This window comes from Drosophila yakuba, chromosome X (genome assembly GCF_016746365.2).
Source record: "Drosophila yakuba strain Tai18E2 chromosome X, Prin_Dyak_Tai18E2_2.1, whole genome shotgun sequence".
NCBI classification, from domain to species: domain Eukaryota; kingdom Metazoa; phylum Arthropoda; class Insecta; order Diptera; family Drosophilidae; genus Drosophila; species Drosophila yakuba.
The window spans coordinates 7050910-7068051 of NC_052526.2; the positions used below are offsets into that span (position 1 = coordinate 7050910).

General features: G+C 39.2%; 1 protein-coding gene across 6 annotated transcripts in view; it reads right to left on the minus strand.

Annotated features, from left to right (window-relative positions):
- LOC6524527 overlaps positions 1 to 17142 on the minus strand; it is a 61474-nt gene that overhangs the window by 30974 nt on the left and 13358 nt on the right. For 5 of the 6 annotated variants that reach the window (XM_039377647.2, XM_039377646.2, XM_039377644.2 and 2 more), the window contains one exon: positions 125 to 1710. In XM_039377647.2, the coding sequence (XP_039233581.1) occupies positions 125 to 1710 (1586 nt within the window). The remainder of the gene's footprint in view (positions 1 to 124; positions 1711 to 17142) is intronic. The other variant, XM_039377648.2, reaches the window with a different exon arrangement.

The following is a 17142-nucleotide window of genomic DNA, read 5'->3' on the forward strand; positions in this document are numbered from 1 at the left end:
CCAGATGAACCCTTTGGAAACCAGTTTGCAGATCACTGCATTTGGAATGGAATCGGAATCATTGCGAATGCATAAACTCAAGCATGGCTCCTTTCCGCGTCCACAGGTGACCACCACTACTCACCTGGGGATGGTACGCCTCCGTGCTGGCGGCTGCCGTGTTGCCCGTTCCCGATCCCGATGCCGGTCCGGTGGCAACATGGCTACTACCACTGCTGCTGCTACTGCTGGTTGTGCCCGCCGTGGAGACGCTGCTGGTGACGACAGTGCCCACCGGTTGGCTAACCACGGAGGACATGCTGCTCACCGCTGGCTGATTGCGGCCCTGCGTTTGTGTGCCATACATCTGCTGCAGGTGCTGTTGTCGCTGCTGTTGCTGCTGCTGCTGCTGCTGCTGTTGCTGCTGTTGCTGCTGCTGTGACAGCGTCTCCACCTTGAGCTGCATGCCCATGGGCATGGTGCCCCTTTGTCGGCACACATCATTGTGGCTCTGCCGGCTGATGGCATCGGCGTCGCTAAGCCGCTGCTTCTTGTACGGCTGCTGGCCGCCAAATGGCTCGGGCGGATGTTGCTGCTGCTGTTGCGGATGTTGCTGCTGCTGCTGCTGTTGCTGCTGGAGCTGCAAATGCTGTCGCTGGTTGACCATCGCCGCAGCAACGGCCGCTGTGGCATTGGTCAGGTACTCGCTGGTGTATTGCAGCGCCTGCGGATGGGGCATCAGGATGCGCCCCAGACTCCCGACCATTACGCTGCCACCGCCGCCTCCTCCTCCTCCTCCGCCGCCGCCAGCAGCAGATGTTCCACCTGCGCCACTGGGATTGCCGCCTTGCTGCTGCTGCTGTTGCTGGGAGGGATTACTATTTGGTTGACTGGCATAGTGGGGCATGGCCTCCATGACCAGCACACCGCCGGACTGCGATACCTGGACGACACCGCCGCCGGGTGGAGCTGATCCGCCGGCACTTGCTCCTCCACCTCCACTGCTGCCGCTGCCGCTGCCGCTGCTGCTGCTGCTGCTGCCGCTGGTGTTGGAACTTTGGCCACTAACGTTGCCCTTGCCCGCCGAAACAGCCGCCACAGCCGCTCGAGCTGCTGCCCTCTGATACTCCGGCATCGACGCTGCAGCCTGCTGCTGTTGTTGCTGCTGTTGCTGCTGCTGTTGCTGCTGCTGCTGCTGAATTTGGGTGTGACGCGAGTAGGGATTATCGCGGTAGTTGGGCGCCGGTGCAATGCTGTAGCCCGTGTTTTGAATGAAACGATGCTGCGGGGGTGGTGGCGGGTAGCCGGAGTTGACGGCCGCCGCCGCTGCTGCTGCTGCTGCTGCTGCTGCGGATGATGGCGAGTAACCGGGATTAACGGACGCCGCCGCTGCAGCTGCTGCTGCTGCTGCCGCACTGCTGCTGTTGTTGCTGCCGCTGCCGCCGCTGTTGCCGCTACCAGAGTTTCCAGGACGAGGTGGTGACAAAGGTTGCTGCTGCTGCTGCTGCTGCTGTTGCATATGCTGTTGCTGCTGTTTCTGTTGCTGCTGCTGCTGTTGCTGTTGCTGCTGTTGCTGCTGCTGCTGTTGGTGGTGGTGATGGATTTGCGGATGCAGGTTGGTGCGTTGGTCCTGTTGCTGCTGCTGCTGTTGCTGCTGCTGCTGCTGCTGAAGGTGCGCCACCTGCTTGGCATACTGCGGCAGCTCGAGGGCCCTGTACGACCAGTGGGGGCGAAAGGAGAGGAACACAGCAGATTATTAAATTATTGTTCAAATGGGCAACGGAAACGTGAGCGATGTGGCATTCAGCGAAGGAAGGAAACGCATTTCTCAGTGGTTTCAAATTAGTTCCTTAATATTCCTTCCAGTATATCAAATAATCAAAAATAGCTCTATTTAATTTAAACTGTTTTTATGAACAGACTGCTTTAATTCCGATTCTTATGCATCTTGCTAACTTAACATTTATGCTCTTTACTGTTCAAATAACCATAAGATGCTACTGCAGTTAATCAATGAACTTACTAAGCAGACTTACTAACCTACTGCAACTTAATTGGCTGTCTATAAATCATGGAAATGCAGAGATCAGCTCAGCACATCTGGCATTATAATCGGCCACTCATAAAAAAAACTAGTTCCATGCAGTTCCAAGAACTATAACTACATATTTACATATATATGTAGCTAATCCAGCGACTTGTTGCAAGTTTAGTAGCTTTCAATTGTGCGCCAACTGCGATCTGCAATTGCATGTTGCATGTTGCATTTTGCAGTTTGCATTTGGCATTTTTCAGATTGCATTTTGCATTTGGCATTTTTCAGATTGCATTTCGCATTTTGCAGTTGCGGGTTGTAAACGAGATATAAACGCTGAAATGAATGCAAACAACTGCGGCTTGACCCCGTTTACGCGGCAATCAAAGATAATCGCATGATCATCGCATCCTATCATTTAGCCTATCTGCATAATGCATACGCATATGCATATGCTCTTCTACATAAATATTTCTATATACATATATATTTATTTATCTATATATACATATCATAGTAGCGATCTAACGGTGCATCCGCGCTTATTGTTATTATTTTTGTTATTGGGGACACGAACCCCGGCCGGCATCGAACCGGTGCGAGCGAGAGAGCTGATGCGTGTGCCGCATGCGGCCGTCTCTTTCGTTTTCGTGTTTGTACGCCGCCATGTGCTGCTGCCGCATCGAACCCGTTAGTCGCGCGGCGCTCGCTTCAAACATCAAACAACGAACATCGCACATGTTCGATGTTGGCGGTCAGCCATGTGGGCAGCGAACGGCAGCCGCGTCGACGGCAGCAGAGCGACGTCGACAGAGCGCCGACAGAGGCGACAATCGAACCGATTTGTTGTTGCCGCCTTTCCCCACTCCCCATGCACAGTGGTGGCTCAAATATTGGCCATGCCCGCCAGTGTTTTGACTTGGTTATCGGGGGCTGCCTTATTTAATTTTTAATAATTAAGTCGTCTAAGCCATTGAATTTGTAAAATTTACAAGTGTATAAGCACATGCTTAGTTTGACATTAGACCATTTATATATATATTTAGCAACAAATTAATCGATTGTACATAATTGTATATTGAATATGCCAACTTTACTTGCCACTCTACTGTTTTTCTTGCCTTACCAATTTCATGTTCAATTTGCCACATTTATTAATCGAATTAAACAGAAACTCTCATACGAAAGTCGTCAAAAATGCATTTCTCGTGTTTTTTTTTTTTGTTGTTCCTTGTTGTGTGCATTTTGAATCAAATCAAATTTATTATTAACAGCAGTAAACGCATTTGATGGGATTTGTGATTAACGTGCGACGCGATTGACCCCACGCCCCCACTTACCCCCCCTCCACACCACTCGCTGCCTCTGCCGACGGCGACAGCGACGTCGACGCAGCGTCGCGACCTCATGCATCAACGTCACTCACAAACACACAAAAACACACACGCACACACACACGCACACACACACACACGCACACACACACACACAGTGGCAAACAATGTTGCACAGCAACAACCACAGGCTCGTTTATTAATTCATTAAATATTAAAAGCGCTGCGAGTGCGAAAGAGATGGCCTGCGACTGTCGAGCAACGTTGCCAAACTTCACCGTGAACCATTCTTTTATTTTTGTTTTTTGTATGTGTGTGCGTGTTTTTTTTTTCTTTTTTTTTGTATAGAAAAACATCAAATTCAAGGCTTTTGTCGAGTCCAGCTCAATTTTGCTTTTGAAATAAAATAAAAGAAGAAAAGCCGAGAGACAATGATGTAGCGCAATCATCAATCATGAATGACGACGAACTATGCGAAAAAATCACAGTTGAAAATCACCTCAAATGCAGAAAACTCATTTATACTTAATATATATATACACACACTATGTACAGCATACTTTCTATATATAAATAAATCTACGTTTTTGCTTTATTTATTTGTTATAAGTTATTCTTGAAATTTCGAATAGATTTTTTTTCTGTTTGTGCTCTAAAATTTTAGCCAATAACTATTGATTTATTTAGGTTTTTATTTTATTTATAAGTAAATCGTTATATTTCTCAATTTTTTCATTCTCAGTTTTTGACTAATTTTTTTTATCATTTCTCAAAATGTCATTTGGTAATTTTTTTTATAACTCTTTATAATTTTGTAACAATTTTATATTTATGCAGCTCTTATATACAATGTACAATCTGCTTGTGCCTCGTTTTTTGTTTTGTATTCTTAAATAATATTTTATACCAGCCAAAAAAGCTCTAAAGACCAAGTATAAACTTTGACCTTTTCATTTTACGTTGAGTTGAAGCTTTTCGCGTATTTCTTGTATTTCTTCCCTCTAAATCCATTACTTGTGAATTCCTTTTGAATTCCTTTTGACCTTGCCTATGCGAGGTTCTCATTAAAGTTCCATCACGTTCTTACACTCTTTCTAATGCTCGTATCTTTCAGATACTTTAACATATCTTTCAGATACCTTTAGTTATCTTTCGTTTATTATTTCCTACAGATAGCTGCTATAATTCGTTTATTTTAACATTCTTTATTATTTATTCCATTGAGCTTTGCTGCTTGTTTTGAATATTTCACTCTTGTTTTCGATTATTTCGATTTCCTGCCTTATAATAATTCAATTCCTTCCTTCGCAAAATGCTAAATCGCTGCCTTTTTGTATTTATTTTCGTTTTCAGTGCGCTGCTTTACATGTTCGTTGGGATGTTTTACCTGAAAATAAAAGAGAAAACGTACAAAAATTAGCAATTGCTATACAACACATATGGGATATATGTTTATATGTAAATATACAAGGTACAGAAGAATTGCATACAATTTGAATTTGACTTTGTGTTGGCGAGAGATAAAGTTGCAAAATTTCCATTTTTCTTGCATAACTTAAAGTAGAGAAAGACTGCGGATTGTTCAGACCCTAAATATTAAAACTATCTAGTTTCAATACCAACTAGTTTGATGCTCTTATAATTACATCGAATGTAATGTAATGTATTACATTGTACATACATTTACATAGAATAGTTGCACATGTAATAACATTTACCCAAGTGTGCCACACCCACAACCAGAATTCAACTTTAATGGGGCTGAGGGGGAGGGGCAAGAAAAGAACAAAGGAGAAATGGGAAAATGGGAAATCTAAACTCGAGTCAAAGGAAAAGCTCCGGCTAATAAGCTCTCCTCTTCAAGTTTCCTTCTCTCGGCGGTTTCTTCTGCTCGCTCTGCATTTTCCTCGCAAATTCCTTTAAACATTTTCCCCCGTTTTCGCTCGTTTCGTTTTCCGCATTAAAGTTTCATCAAACAGAAAGGAAAATAATTAAAAGCCGCACGCACACCGCTTTGTTTTCGTTTGAAAAAGTTTGAAAACACACGGCAGCCAGAAAGAGATGGCCAGCACTTGGGGACAGGGATGGGCGTATGTGGGCGAAAGAGAGGGCAGCATGCATACATGCACCGTTATCCGTTATCCGTTATGTGCGCAGTAATTCATATACACGAGTGCCTGTGTCTGTGTGTGTGTGTGTGCAGCATCCATAACCATTCATCCACCGCCCCCTTTGCCCACTTCTTGTTCGTCTTCTTCTTTCAGCCACGCCTTGTGGCTGTGACCACACACACACACACTCCACACATACACTCACACATATATGCATATGTATATGTAATCCATATATGCCACACATACATATGTACACACATGTGTGTATGTACATAGGCACATACACACAGCGAAATAAAAAGAATCAAGGCAAATATTTGAGCAAAACTAACAGAAAAACCGAAAAGATGGAGCATAAAACAGGGAACACAAACCAAGTAAAAAAAAGGGCGAAATATAAAACCACGAAAAACAAGAAAAAAAATTAAAAAACAGAGAAAAAAATGATGAAAACACGAATATAAAACGGAAAGCGCAAATTCTTCTATGCAAAAAATAAAAGGAGCACGAAACAAGAAGAAGCAGTGGCTGCAGAAAAACGGCGTACACTGCCAAAAACGGGGGAATGGCGAGATATTCCTAAACAATTAATACTATTACTATTACTATTAAATTTGATTGTTTATTACTAACTATGTAACAACTAACTAACTATGTAAAAACATTTCATAAGCGTGCTTATTTGGCAAATACTTTTGTGTTTTGTGAAGTGTACGCACAACAAATAGCTGTCTGCTATCGCCTCCCCATTTTTCTCAACTTTCCCGCCCAATTTTCCGATCCCTTTTTCCTCAACTGCAGCGCACACAGTGTGCAGGCCAACAGAAAAACAACAAACTTTTCTTTTTTTTGTTTTCTTTTTTTTTTTTTTGTGCTCGTTATTGATTTTTTTTGGGCGGCAGAAAATGCAGAAAAATGGGAAAACGTGGGGGTGTAGGGGGTTGGAGGCGATGACAGCCTTGTTATGAATTCCCCAAAGAGTGGAACTGTGGGGGCAGAAGTTGGAAAAGCCAGCCGTATTTTGTATGTTGATTATTATTCTTGGCTCCAGTTTTCCAACCCTCTCCCTCCCCCCACAATTTTCCCCCTGCTCTTCGTTCTTCGCATAAATCTAGAAATGCATTTCCCACGCTTTTTTTTTTTTGTTTTTTTTGCGCTAACCACATGCTTTTCATTTCTGTTTTCCGTTGCCTGCTTTTAGGCACTGAACTTTGCCCAGCTGCTGGAGCGAGACAGCTGCAACTTTAAAACGTCCTTTGCTATCTGTGTCTCTGTCTCTTCACCCCCTCTGCTTCAGCTCTCTCTTTCGCATCCTTACTCCTCCTCTCTTCCGTCTGTCGTCTGTGTGCCATTAAATTCGTTGGAAATTTAATTTGTGCTCTCGAGACAAGAAATGCCACGCAAACAGAGACAAAAGCGTAAAGAGTGAGATGGGGCGAATGCCACAGAGCGAGATAGAGAGATTGGGCGAGAGAGAGAGAGAGAGAGAGAGAGAGAGAGAGAGATAGAGAGAGATGGAGCTACATGGAGTGGAAGGGAGATGGAGAGAGAGCGCAAAGTGGATCAGCTGTTCTTTGAGCCAGAAACGATGAATGTTTGATGGCTTTAATGGTGGAAACTCGTCTAAAATAGTTGTTAAAACACGCAATAAGCTAACAGCTAATAATAACTGTGGGAATTCATTCATATCGCACACTTTAATCGCGTTTTGCTGTAAGTGATTCCAAGTGATTCCAAGTGATTCCAGGTGATTCCAGGTGTTGAATGAATATGTCAAGCATTGAATCATTATTTGTAATTAACTTTTATGGCTTGTAAGCAATCTAAACAGCACTTCAAAAACAATCATAGAAACAGTTACATAGCAACATACAAACATAGTAACATCTCTTTTGATTTTGGCACTAAATTAGCCAAGTTCTGTCAACTAACAAACAATTAGCTATTAATTAACATCGCATATTCGTGACTGCTCTCAAAATTGAAACCTTGTGAGCGCAAATGCGTTAAGGTTTCATTAAAGTTGTTGTTTATGCTTTAAAAAATAAAAAAAATTCTTAAACCAATATGAAATGTGTTTTATTATCAACATTTTACCTTCAGTTACCTGCAAGTATAAGTAACAAATCAAAGTTGATTGCCTTTGGGCGCATTAATGAATATTCAAAGCGCTTTCATGGAAATACCCACTTGTATCTTTGGCCGAATGATTCATTTGCCAATTCCAGATGGCCGGCAATCTGGGTGACAGTTAAGTTCAACGATTAAATGCCACAAATGGAAACAATAACTAAACACGGTCGACAGCAGTCAACTCGGTGGGTTATCATCATATCGTCACTGACGTGTCTTGTCGTTTCGCTTCTATACCAAAATAACCACATCTATCTATCTATCTATCTATCTATCTATCTATCTATCTATCTATCTATCTATCTATCTATCTATCTATCTATCTATCTATCTATCTATCTATCTATCTATCTATCTATCTGCATACGTCTAATATCCCGCCATCTATTGCAAACACACAGACATACAAACTTAAACACAACTCAAACACACACACGCACACAGAGAGAGAAAGACACTTGAATATTAATGATCTGAAATTGCACATTTTCATTTGCCCATTTAGTAGTTCAATGTACAACACACACCTTGTTCGCCCATCGATGAGTTATCTCACTTTTCCCCTCGCACCTGTCGCACCTCATGAATTCAGAGAGAGCGTTGTATACTAAATTATAGCGACGTACCAACAAAAACAGCGACAGCAAATAGCAAAAAAAAAAAACTAATAAAAATAAGGCAAAAAAAAGTAACAAAAATAAGGCAAAAAAAAATGGAAAAATGGAAAGGGGTAGTAGGAAAAAATAAACCGCAAATGACTCATGACCATTTAGATTAGTGTTATTATTATGACAGTGGGCGTCGTGCATTCCCCTCAGTCAGTCGCTCATTCAGTCAGTCATTCACTCATGCAGTCAGTCAGTCATTCAGTTATAATAGCCCCCGTGTGTCCAAAGTCTGGGCATTAATATCAGACGACAGGTGGCGCTATCTAACAATCTAAAGTCAAGCTATAAATATCTGCACTTAATCATAGTATTTTGCCTGGGAGAACTGACATTTCGTGTATTGAGATGTTATAAATAAATCACACTGCTGGAAATCATACTTGATTACAGCTTATAAGCTATTACAAATATTTAAACCAACAACTTTGTTAATTTAATGATTTAGGGGGTATTTTTTTCGTACTTTCTGCAAACGCGCAATTTTTGAAAGCCAGAAATACTAACGTAAGCAGCTCTAATGCACGAATATTGCTATTTATTTGCTTTCCATCTGCCTTTTTGTTATTTCACCTTTTTTTTTTTGTATTTTAGCCAGCTGTTTTTACAGCTGTTCTCAACACTTAGTGAGATAGTCAGCAGTTTGTTTTCTGGGGTTCTTTGTTCGCTTCTCGGGTTATTTTTTTTTTTTGTTTTTGCCACTTTTAAGCCAGCGGGGATATTTGATTTCAAACGCAACGTCAGCGCGTAGAAATTGTTATTTAAGTCTACTCAAATTGCGAGATATCAGCAAAATGCTGAAATTGTGATGAGAAATAAATGGGAAAGGAAATCTGATCATCCTCACCTCCCCACATCGCCATTGCCATTCCCTTGTGATCTTGAACATTTTTGTTTGTATTTTTCCTAAGTTCTTTAATATAACATGTTCTAAATGCTCCTAAATTAAGTTTATTGCCTCAAAAGTATAGTTATTCATCAAATGAAGCGCTTACTATAACTTAAAATCATCGGCATTTCCTTGCAAACTGAGAAGATAGAAATTCTGAGATCTCGTACAACTGCAAAAGTTCTGGGAATTAATAAACATATGTAGATACATATGTACATATGTGTGTACATACATTGTGTGTGAACAAGGCATCCCACTAACTTGCGAATTTTCACACGAGGTTGCGAAAGCAATTTCCCCTCTATTCATACAGTAGATACAAAGATGCAAAGATACAAAAAAAGATCTACGATCCAAAGGGACTACAACAGCATAATGGGCACCCCAATTCCCTATTCCCAATCCCAGCCCATCTCCTCTATTTTCATAGCTGTACATTGAACTTTTGCCGGCACATGGTTAACAAAATTACTCACAAATGTACATATACATATGCACCTATGTGTGTATCATTTTATGGAAAGGGGTGTGATTAGGTGCGATTTATGGCAGGCTTTCGCATGAATTTCCACTTCAAAAGTATTAGAAACGACACGTTTATATTTCTGTAACCAAAATAACAACCTCTGAATGAAGAGTATCTATCTAACTTATTAGATACTTGATTAATACTCTATTAAAATAATTTAAAAAGGTATATAGTTTTCTTTACAATTATTTAAAATAATTTCAATTACGCATAGTATTTTTTTTAAGTTTTCATTAAATAGTTAGCACTTTATTTTCGTTAAAAACCAACTAATATTCGCTATCAAGTGGGATATAAAAATGGTAGTTCCATCGCTCTTTCTACGCAGTGTCCAAAATAAAACGCAAGTGTTCGAGTTTCTATGGAAATGTATCTTTATCTAATCGAGGTTGTAAAACAAAGGTAAATAGAAATACTTCCACCTCACCCCGCTATCTTCTTTGCCACCCTGACGATCTACTTCTGTACACAAAGTTTATAGAAAAAAAAGGAGGAAAAGAAAAAAACCCAATAAAAATGCGCGCCAAAACGGGGCCATGAATTAATCTGTTTCTTGTTGTTCCTATTTTATAGGACACAGTACACATACGTGTTTTTTTTTTCCTATTTTATTTTCCATTTTTTTCCATTTTTGTTGTAATCTAATCTAAAAGCAGTACCGCGTAAAACAAATAAGACACAGTAAAAGCCATAAAACTTATCGCGATTTAATCTAGTGGCAATCCAGCCGTGTGTGTGTGTGTGTGTGTGTGTGTGGTATGTGTGTGTGTGTGTAAACAGGAACGTGACATTGGTAGAACGCGATGCGTGGCGTTATCAATAAGTATACGCTTACGCTCACTCTTATCACAATCGATTCACAATCGATTCACGATTGAACACGGAAGAGGAACAAAAACAAAATGAATTGAAAGCAGCGAGATAAAGGAATATTTACTATATATACATGTCTATCTATACACATATACATATACATATATATTGTATAAAGATAACAAGAGCTTAGAAAAAAGTCGGGCAGCTTAGTTAGAAAATTGGGGTCATAAAGCATTCAGATTAATCACCAATCTACATCAATTTATAACTCTAAAACCAATTTATTATTATTATATTATAATCCATATAAAACATTTCAATGCATTTCGATAAGGCAAAAGCACATCCTTTCACAAAAAACGTTAGAGTTCCGATACACGTAATACGCGTTAATTACCCATGAGTCCATAACTCGGTTCTCATTGCTCGATCGATCGATGGATGGCAATAAAAGTAATAAAAATAGATGCGATTATGCAAAGACGTATCAAATATTCAACGAGCAATCATCATCAAAATTGAATGACAGCCAATGGAGAAAAAAGGGGAGCAGAGTGGGACATGAGGGGGGGTTGGGAAAAGCGGGGCGGGTTCATTAAAGTTTCAATCGCTGAGAATGCGAACAAATGTCGTTTTTAGCATGCGTCTCCGTCTCTCTTTTTCCGTCTCTGTCTCTCTCTCTGTGTCGCCTTCTCCGTCTCCGATTAACTGTAAAACTACTGCTCAATGGAGATGTATGTATGTATGTGTATGAACGCGTTGGAAAATAATAGCTTGAGAAGGATGCGGAAGGGGGGCGCGGGGGTGGTGCGGTGCGGTGCGGTGCTGAGCCGGCATGACTCAGAGAACTTTAACCGTTTTACGTGGCCTCAAGTGTGCGCTCGTTTCTACAATGTGTGTATGTGAGGTATTGTGTTGCAGACACAGATACAGATACAGTTGCAGTTGCAGTTGCAGATACAGATACAGTTGCAGACAGTGATACAGATACAGTTGCAGTTACAGATACAATTGCAGTTGCATATACAGTTGCAGTTGCAGATAGCGATACACTAACGACATACAGCTGGGGTCAAAATGTTAAAGACCTCGGAGAATTTACAATGCGAATATAAGTCAGTTCAATAGAAATATAGCATAGTCACAAAATACCTCAACAACTGTTATATTCCCGCCGCCTGCAACATAATATCGATACTTTGCACATTACATATTTCGATATTTTCGATATATAAACGTTTTCCATAGTTTGTAACATAGTTTCGATAAGACACTTTGTTCGTTTTCTTAATACATTTGCAATACTTTTAATGTGTCAAACCTTGCGTTCGATTGTTTTAAGTGATCTTTTTGATTTCGAAGTGCATTTTTAACTATTACATTTTTAAATCGATACTTTCGATACACACACTCACTGCGTAGCGCTGCTATTTAATTGACTGCAAGTGTTTTGCTCTGAGCATCTCATTGCCTCATTTCGTCTCTATTTTTTTTAATCTATTTTTTTTTTTTTTGATCTATCGGTCTCCGTTTTGCCCTCTTCGCCCGTGGCTCTTGCGTCTCTTTCACCCGTCCTCTATTGCCCACTCTGTCTAGCTTGGGGTCGTTGCAGTGCAAAACTATAGTTGAAGGTGATTTCATAATGAGTCCTCTCCTCCCCCTCTTCCTCCTCTCTCCTCTTTCTTCTCTCTCTTTTTTTATAGCTTTTTGCATTTTTCCTCTGGGGCCGCTGCACTTTTTGTATTGTTGCGCTTTTAGCAAAAATAGACATTGTCTGGACGGCGACGTCGACGTCGACGTCGGCTGCAAACTGCGACGTTGGCATCGACCGCGTCAATTGTTAATTATACTTGGCTTTTCTCTTTCTTTTTTTTTTTGTGTTTTCCCCTCCTCGCTTTCTTTAATTATATTTCATTACGTATGTGCATTTTATTGGCATTTTTTGTGTTTCGCTTTTCCTCTCGCTTTTGTATTTTGTATTTTGTGTTGTTTTTTTATTTCTGCTTTTAATTTGTGGTGGAGGGGGGAGGTGGGGGCTTTTGGGGGGTCACTCACCAAGTGCAAATGCTTCCCCAATGTGCTATAAAATTATTGGGATAGGTCGGGGGATATCATGATATGTATGAGCAACGTATGCGCAATATGCAAACCCCAATTGTTCCAGTTAACCAGATAATTATTCTTCTAATAGCAGATATTCAATCTAAAAGCATTTACAAATTACTTCTTCAACAAAACTTTTTAGTATGTTATTATATTGATTGAACAGCGCATGAACTGTTAATAAAGTTGATTACATAGTCATATTATTGCAGTTTACGACTGCAATTCCTTGAAGGAAGTTAAACATCGTTAATTAATACTTGAAACCAATTTGAAAACAATCAAATATTTACATGTGTGTTTGTTGTGTTCTTTTGGGGGCACATGAATATCAAACGCAAATGGAAATATTGAGGAAAATTCCAACGCAAATCGTAATTCTAATCGAGCGAAAAGTTTGCCCAGCAAGCAAGTTCAAATTGATTTACAATTCCCCAAATGCAATCTCCAATTGAAGTTCCATTTTGGCTCCTTCAATTTCCTCCAGTTCCTAAAAGTTTCCCAAAATACAAAATAAAAAATAAGAGGAAAATTTCAAAAAAAAACAACGAAAAACGTGGAAACTACTTCCCTTCAAATATTCAAAATGGAAGTTCAAAACTTCTGCCAAAGTTATACAAACTACAAAATAGTTTTGGCTCAACAAAGCCCAAAAAAAATGAGGATAAAAAGCAACTGAAAAACTAAAACTAAAATGGGCGAAACTTTTTCTTGGTTTGAATTTTAAAGCCTGTGGGAATGGCTATGGGAACGGGGGCGTGAATGGGGGCGGGGCCTGTTCTTTGTTTAGTTTTATAGCTGCATTTTCAATAACAAAGGCATCGCATTGCGAGTGATACCAGATACACAAAGGCGCAAAAAGATACAGATACATTTGTATCTGTCGACTTCTCCATTATTCGCTATTCACAATTCGCTACCCACAAAGACCAGCCACAAAACACAATATCGAATGTTCATAAGTAAATAAACTTAACCCAAGAATCGAGTGGTTTTATTTGTTTTTTATTTTCTCGCCACGCTAGTAGTAAACTTCCCTTTCTGAATTGTAATGCTTTGCCAATTAGCAATATCAATTTCATTTTGGCTTGCGGATTTCCGATGTTTGTTTATTTGTTTGATTGTTTACGCAAAGCTGTTCCATTGTTTTTTTTTTTGCTTATATTGCATCTATTTTTCTTGCCCTGCAATTTGTGCAATGTGATTTCTTGGAAAATGAACTGTACGATATGCGTATACACTTAGAACAAAAATATATTTTTCTTTTTTTCTAGTTTTTAAAATTAGTTTTTAATGTTTTCTTTTACCAATTTACTTGTATAAACCATTAAAAATGTTTTAAAAATGGCACAAAAGTGAGCGGTGCAAAGGGGGGAAATGGAAAAATCAACAAGAGGCAAGGAGGTAGATGGGAGGGCGGGGGTGAAGGGTGAGCAAGCGACAGAGTGACAAGCAAACAGCAACAAAAACACACACTTGACTGACATACACTATGCATGTGCATGTGCATGTGTGTGCAAAGTGCCGGGTCGATAAACAAAAAGTTAAAAAATATACAAACAAACAAATGTACATACATTTGCACATACATACATATATAAAAATAAGAGAAGAAACGTCGACGTCGACGTCGACTGCGCTGCCAGCTGATAGCGGGCGTCGCGACGTCGCATTTGAGTCATTAAATATTTTGCAACCTTGACCGTTCGAAAGCGATTAAAATTGTGATGTGTCTGTGTGTGGCATGCAATTGCAGCTGGAAGTGTGCGTGTGTGTGAGTTGCCCCTTGTGAATGAAACAAAAACTGTTGACATTTGCCAAGGGGGCACAAGCAAAGCAAGAAATGCGAGATTCACACTGCCCCAAATGCAAACAACATCTGCATATCGATAACACGGATGCTAGTGTTGGTAGGGAAAGGGTAGGAAAAACCTTGGAAAAGCGCATAAAAAGAATTGACTACTGCTTGTAAGTGTACGGAAAGAAAAATGGGTTCCAGTTGAAATGAACTGCAAAATAGAGTTTAGAACTAGCGTAGCTTCAACAGGAATGTATATTCCTTTGTTATCGATGACAGATGAAAGAACATCGATTTAAAGCTTTTCATAAAGCAATCATAAGAATATTTTCAAAATAACAACATGAAGTGAAGAAAACCCATGAGAAAAGCCCGCTAATTTATTTATTTTTATTTATTATTATGCGGTAAATTTCTAAAAGTTAGATAAAAAAATTTCAGGTATTTCAGTGTGTTTATTTTGAGTTTTACGCTCTGCTCATTATCTTCAACAATTGTATGAGCAACATTTGTGTAGATTTTCTTTATCTGTGTACTCCAGACACATCAATCACCGAACTTTTTCCGCAAGCAAAAGTGTAGATACATAGATACAACTGCTTTTCTCTTTTAAATTGCGTTCTAATTTAGCAAGCAAGCAAAAAAAAACAAAAAACAAAAAAGTTTTAACAAAAGAAAAAAACCCAAGCCAACATAAACAAGCTGGGAAAGAGAAAATAATTTTGGTCCATCGTCAGCAGCAAAATTATCTTGCCTTTTAACATTAATTTGCTTTTGTTATACATACAGTGAACACACTGAGACATGAAACCCCCAGAACAAAAATTTCATTTTACATTTATTTCTGTACTTACACAAAAGGGTTGAGGCTATGAAAAATAATTTATAGAAATCTGTTTTTTTTGGAATAATTTAAAGATTTTCCTCAAAAGCAATCTACATTTGTTGCCACTTCTCCTCTTGCACCATTGGTTTTCCACTAATGGTTCGTGTCCTTTGGGGCGGATACGAATGGCATGGAATGGAATGGAAGGCAAAGAAGAATAATGGAATGGGGAATGGCAGAGAAGAAGGATGGAGGACACATCCTCTATTGCGGTTGCCCTTTGCTGCCTCCACTGTAATCATTGTGGCAGGTCAATGGTGTTAAATTACATATAATTATTTTTAGCTTTTCCTTATGCCCGTTTTTATCGCCTTGTCTGTGTGTCGTCTTCCCCTCTCAAATGCTTTTCACTTCCCACTTTGTTTTGTTTTTCGCTTGTCTCTAAGCCACAAAATCGCGAAACCGTACCTCACCATCATCATTATCATCGACAACATTATCATCATCATCATCATCATCATTACCATGGTCATTATCATTAGCTTGTGTTTTTATTTGTTACGTTTTTCCGCATCTTTTTCAACTCTTTTTTTGTTTTCGTATATCTCATATTATCTTACACTTTTTGCAATGACTCATTTGAAAATGCAAATAACGAAATCATTGAATGTTGCTAAACAATATTTGCGTTTTTAAAAGTTCCCAATAGCGGCATTCCGCATAAAAATATTGTATAATTAAGGTAATGCTGATTGTTAGTGAGAAAATCAGATTTTCAAAGGCTTTCAGGTTTTGTGACTCTTATTATTGAATGAATGTAGAATGTATTCATATAAATTTCAGCTATTTTGATCTATATCTATATGTATTTTACCTGTAGTCTTTTTTTCTTTCTTTCTAATAATAATCGAATTTATGCAACTTTTTGTGAACTTAGTTGAATGCCACCTGTGTTTCCACGACAACAACGGAAATGGAGCATTAGCATAACTTTGGCTTAAACCGGTTTATTAGTATGGTAACACAAATGCCATTGAAACGAGTCAAGGTCAAACAAGTGCGCCCAAAAACAAAACTAATAACAAAACTAAAAACAAGAGCTAAAAACAAGAGCTAAAAACAAAACTAAAAACAACTAAAGCAAAGCAAAAGTTTGAACACACGTTTCTCGGCGAAATAAATGAAATCCTTTTCCATTGAGACCACAAAAAACACTTGAAAGTTGCAATCTTAGAAACATAAATAAACTTGATGCAAGTTGAAAATTTCACGGCACATCGGAATCTAATCGCAATTGCCATTATTCTGCGAAATTTAATTGAAACGTCGACTGATAAATGAAATAAATCAAGGCAAACACACTCGACACTTTGGCAGCTAAACAAATTCGATATGATTAGTTAAGGATTTTCCCCTATAAAGTCAAAGTTCACGTTAAATAAACTTTGGTGTTCTAGGGCAGGAAATAATCAGTCGAAGTAAACTAGTATTAACAATTTCCCATTGACAAGAACCCATTTGCTCCATTTTCCACCCATGAAAATAATAAAGGAACTTATTTACTCCATTTTCCACCCATGAAAATAATAAAGGAACTTATTTACTCAATTTTCCACCCATTAAAATAGTAAAGGAAGCTAACTAATTGATAGATAGAAAACTACTTTGTGTCACAGGAAGTTTGCACTTATAATTGCTTGATGGAAAATAATAATGCCCGGCCGGGAAATTCAATACATCGGCGAACTTGAAGCTTTTGCTTTTCAGATTCAGTTAGTTTAGTTTATAGTTTAAATTCACAGCGGAAATGGCATTTTAAGCAGATTTGCGCCATTGGCAACCAAGCGGAAACTAGACAAATCAAATAAAAACAACTCTGAAGGAAAATCAAATAAAAACAACAAGGAGATGAAAAATC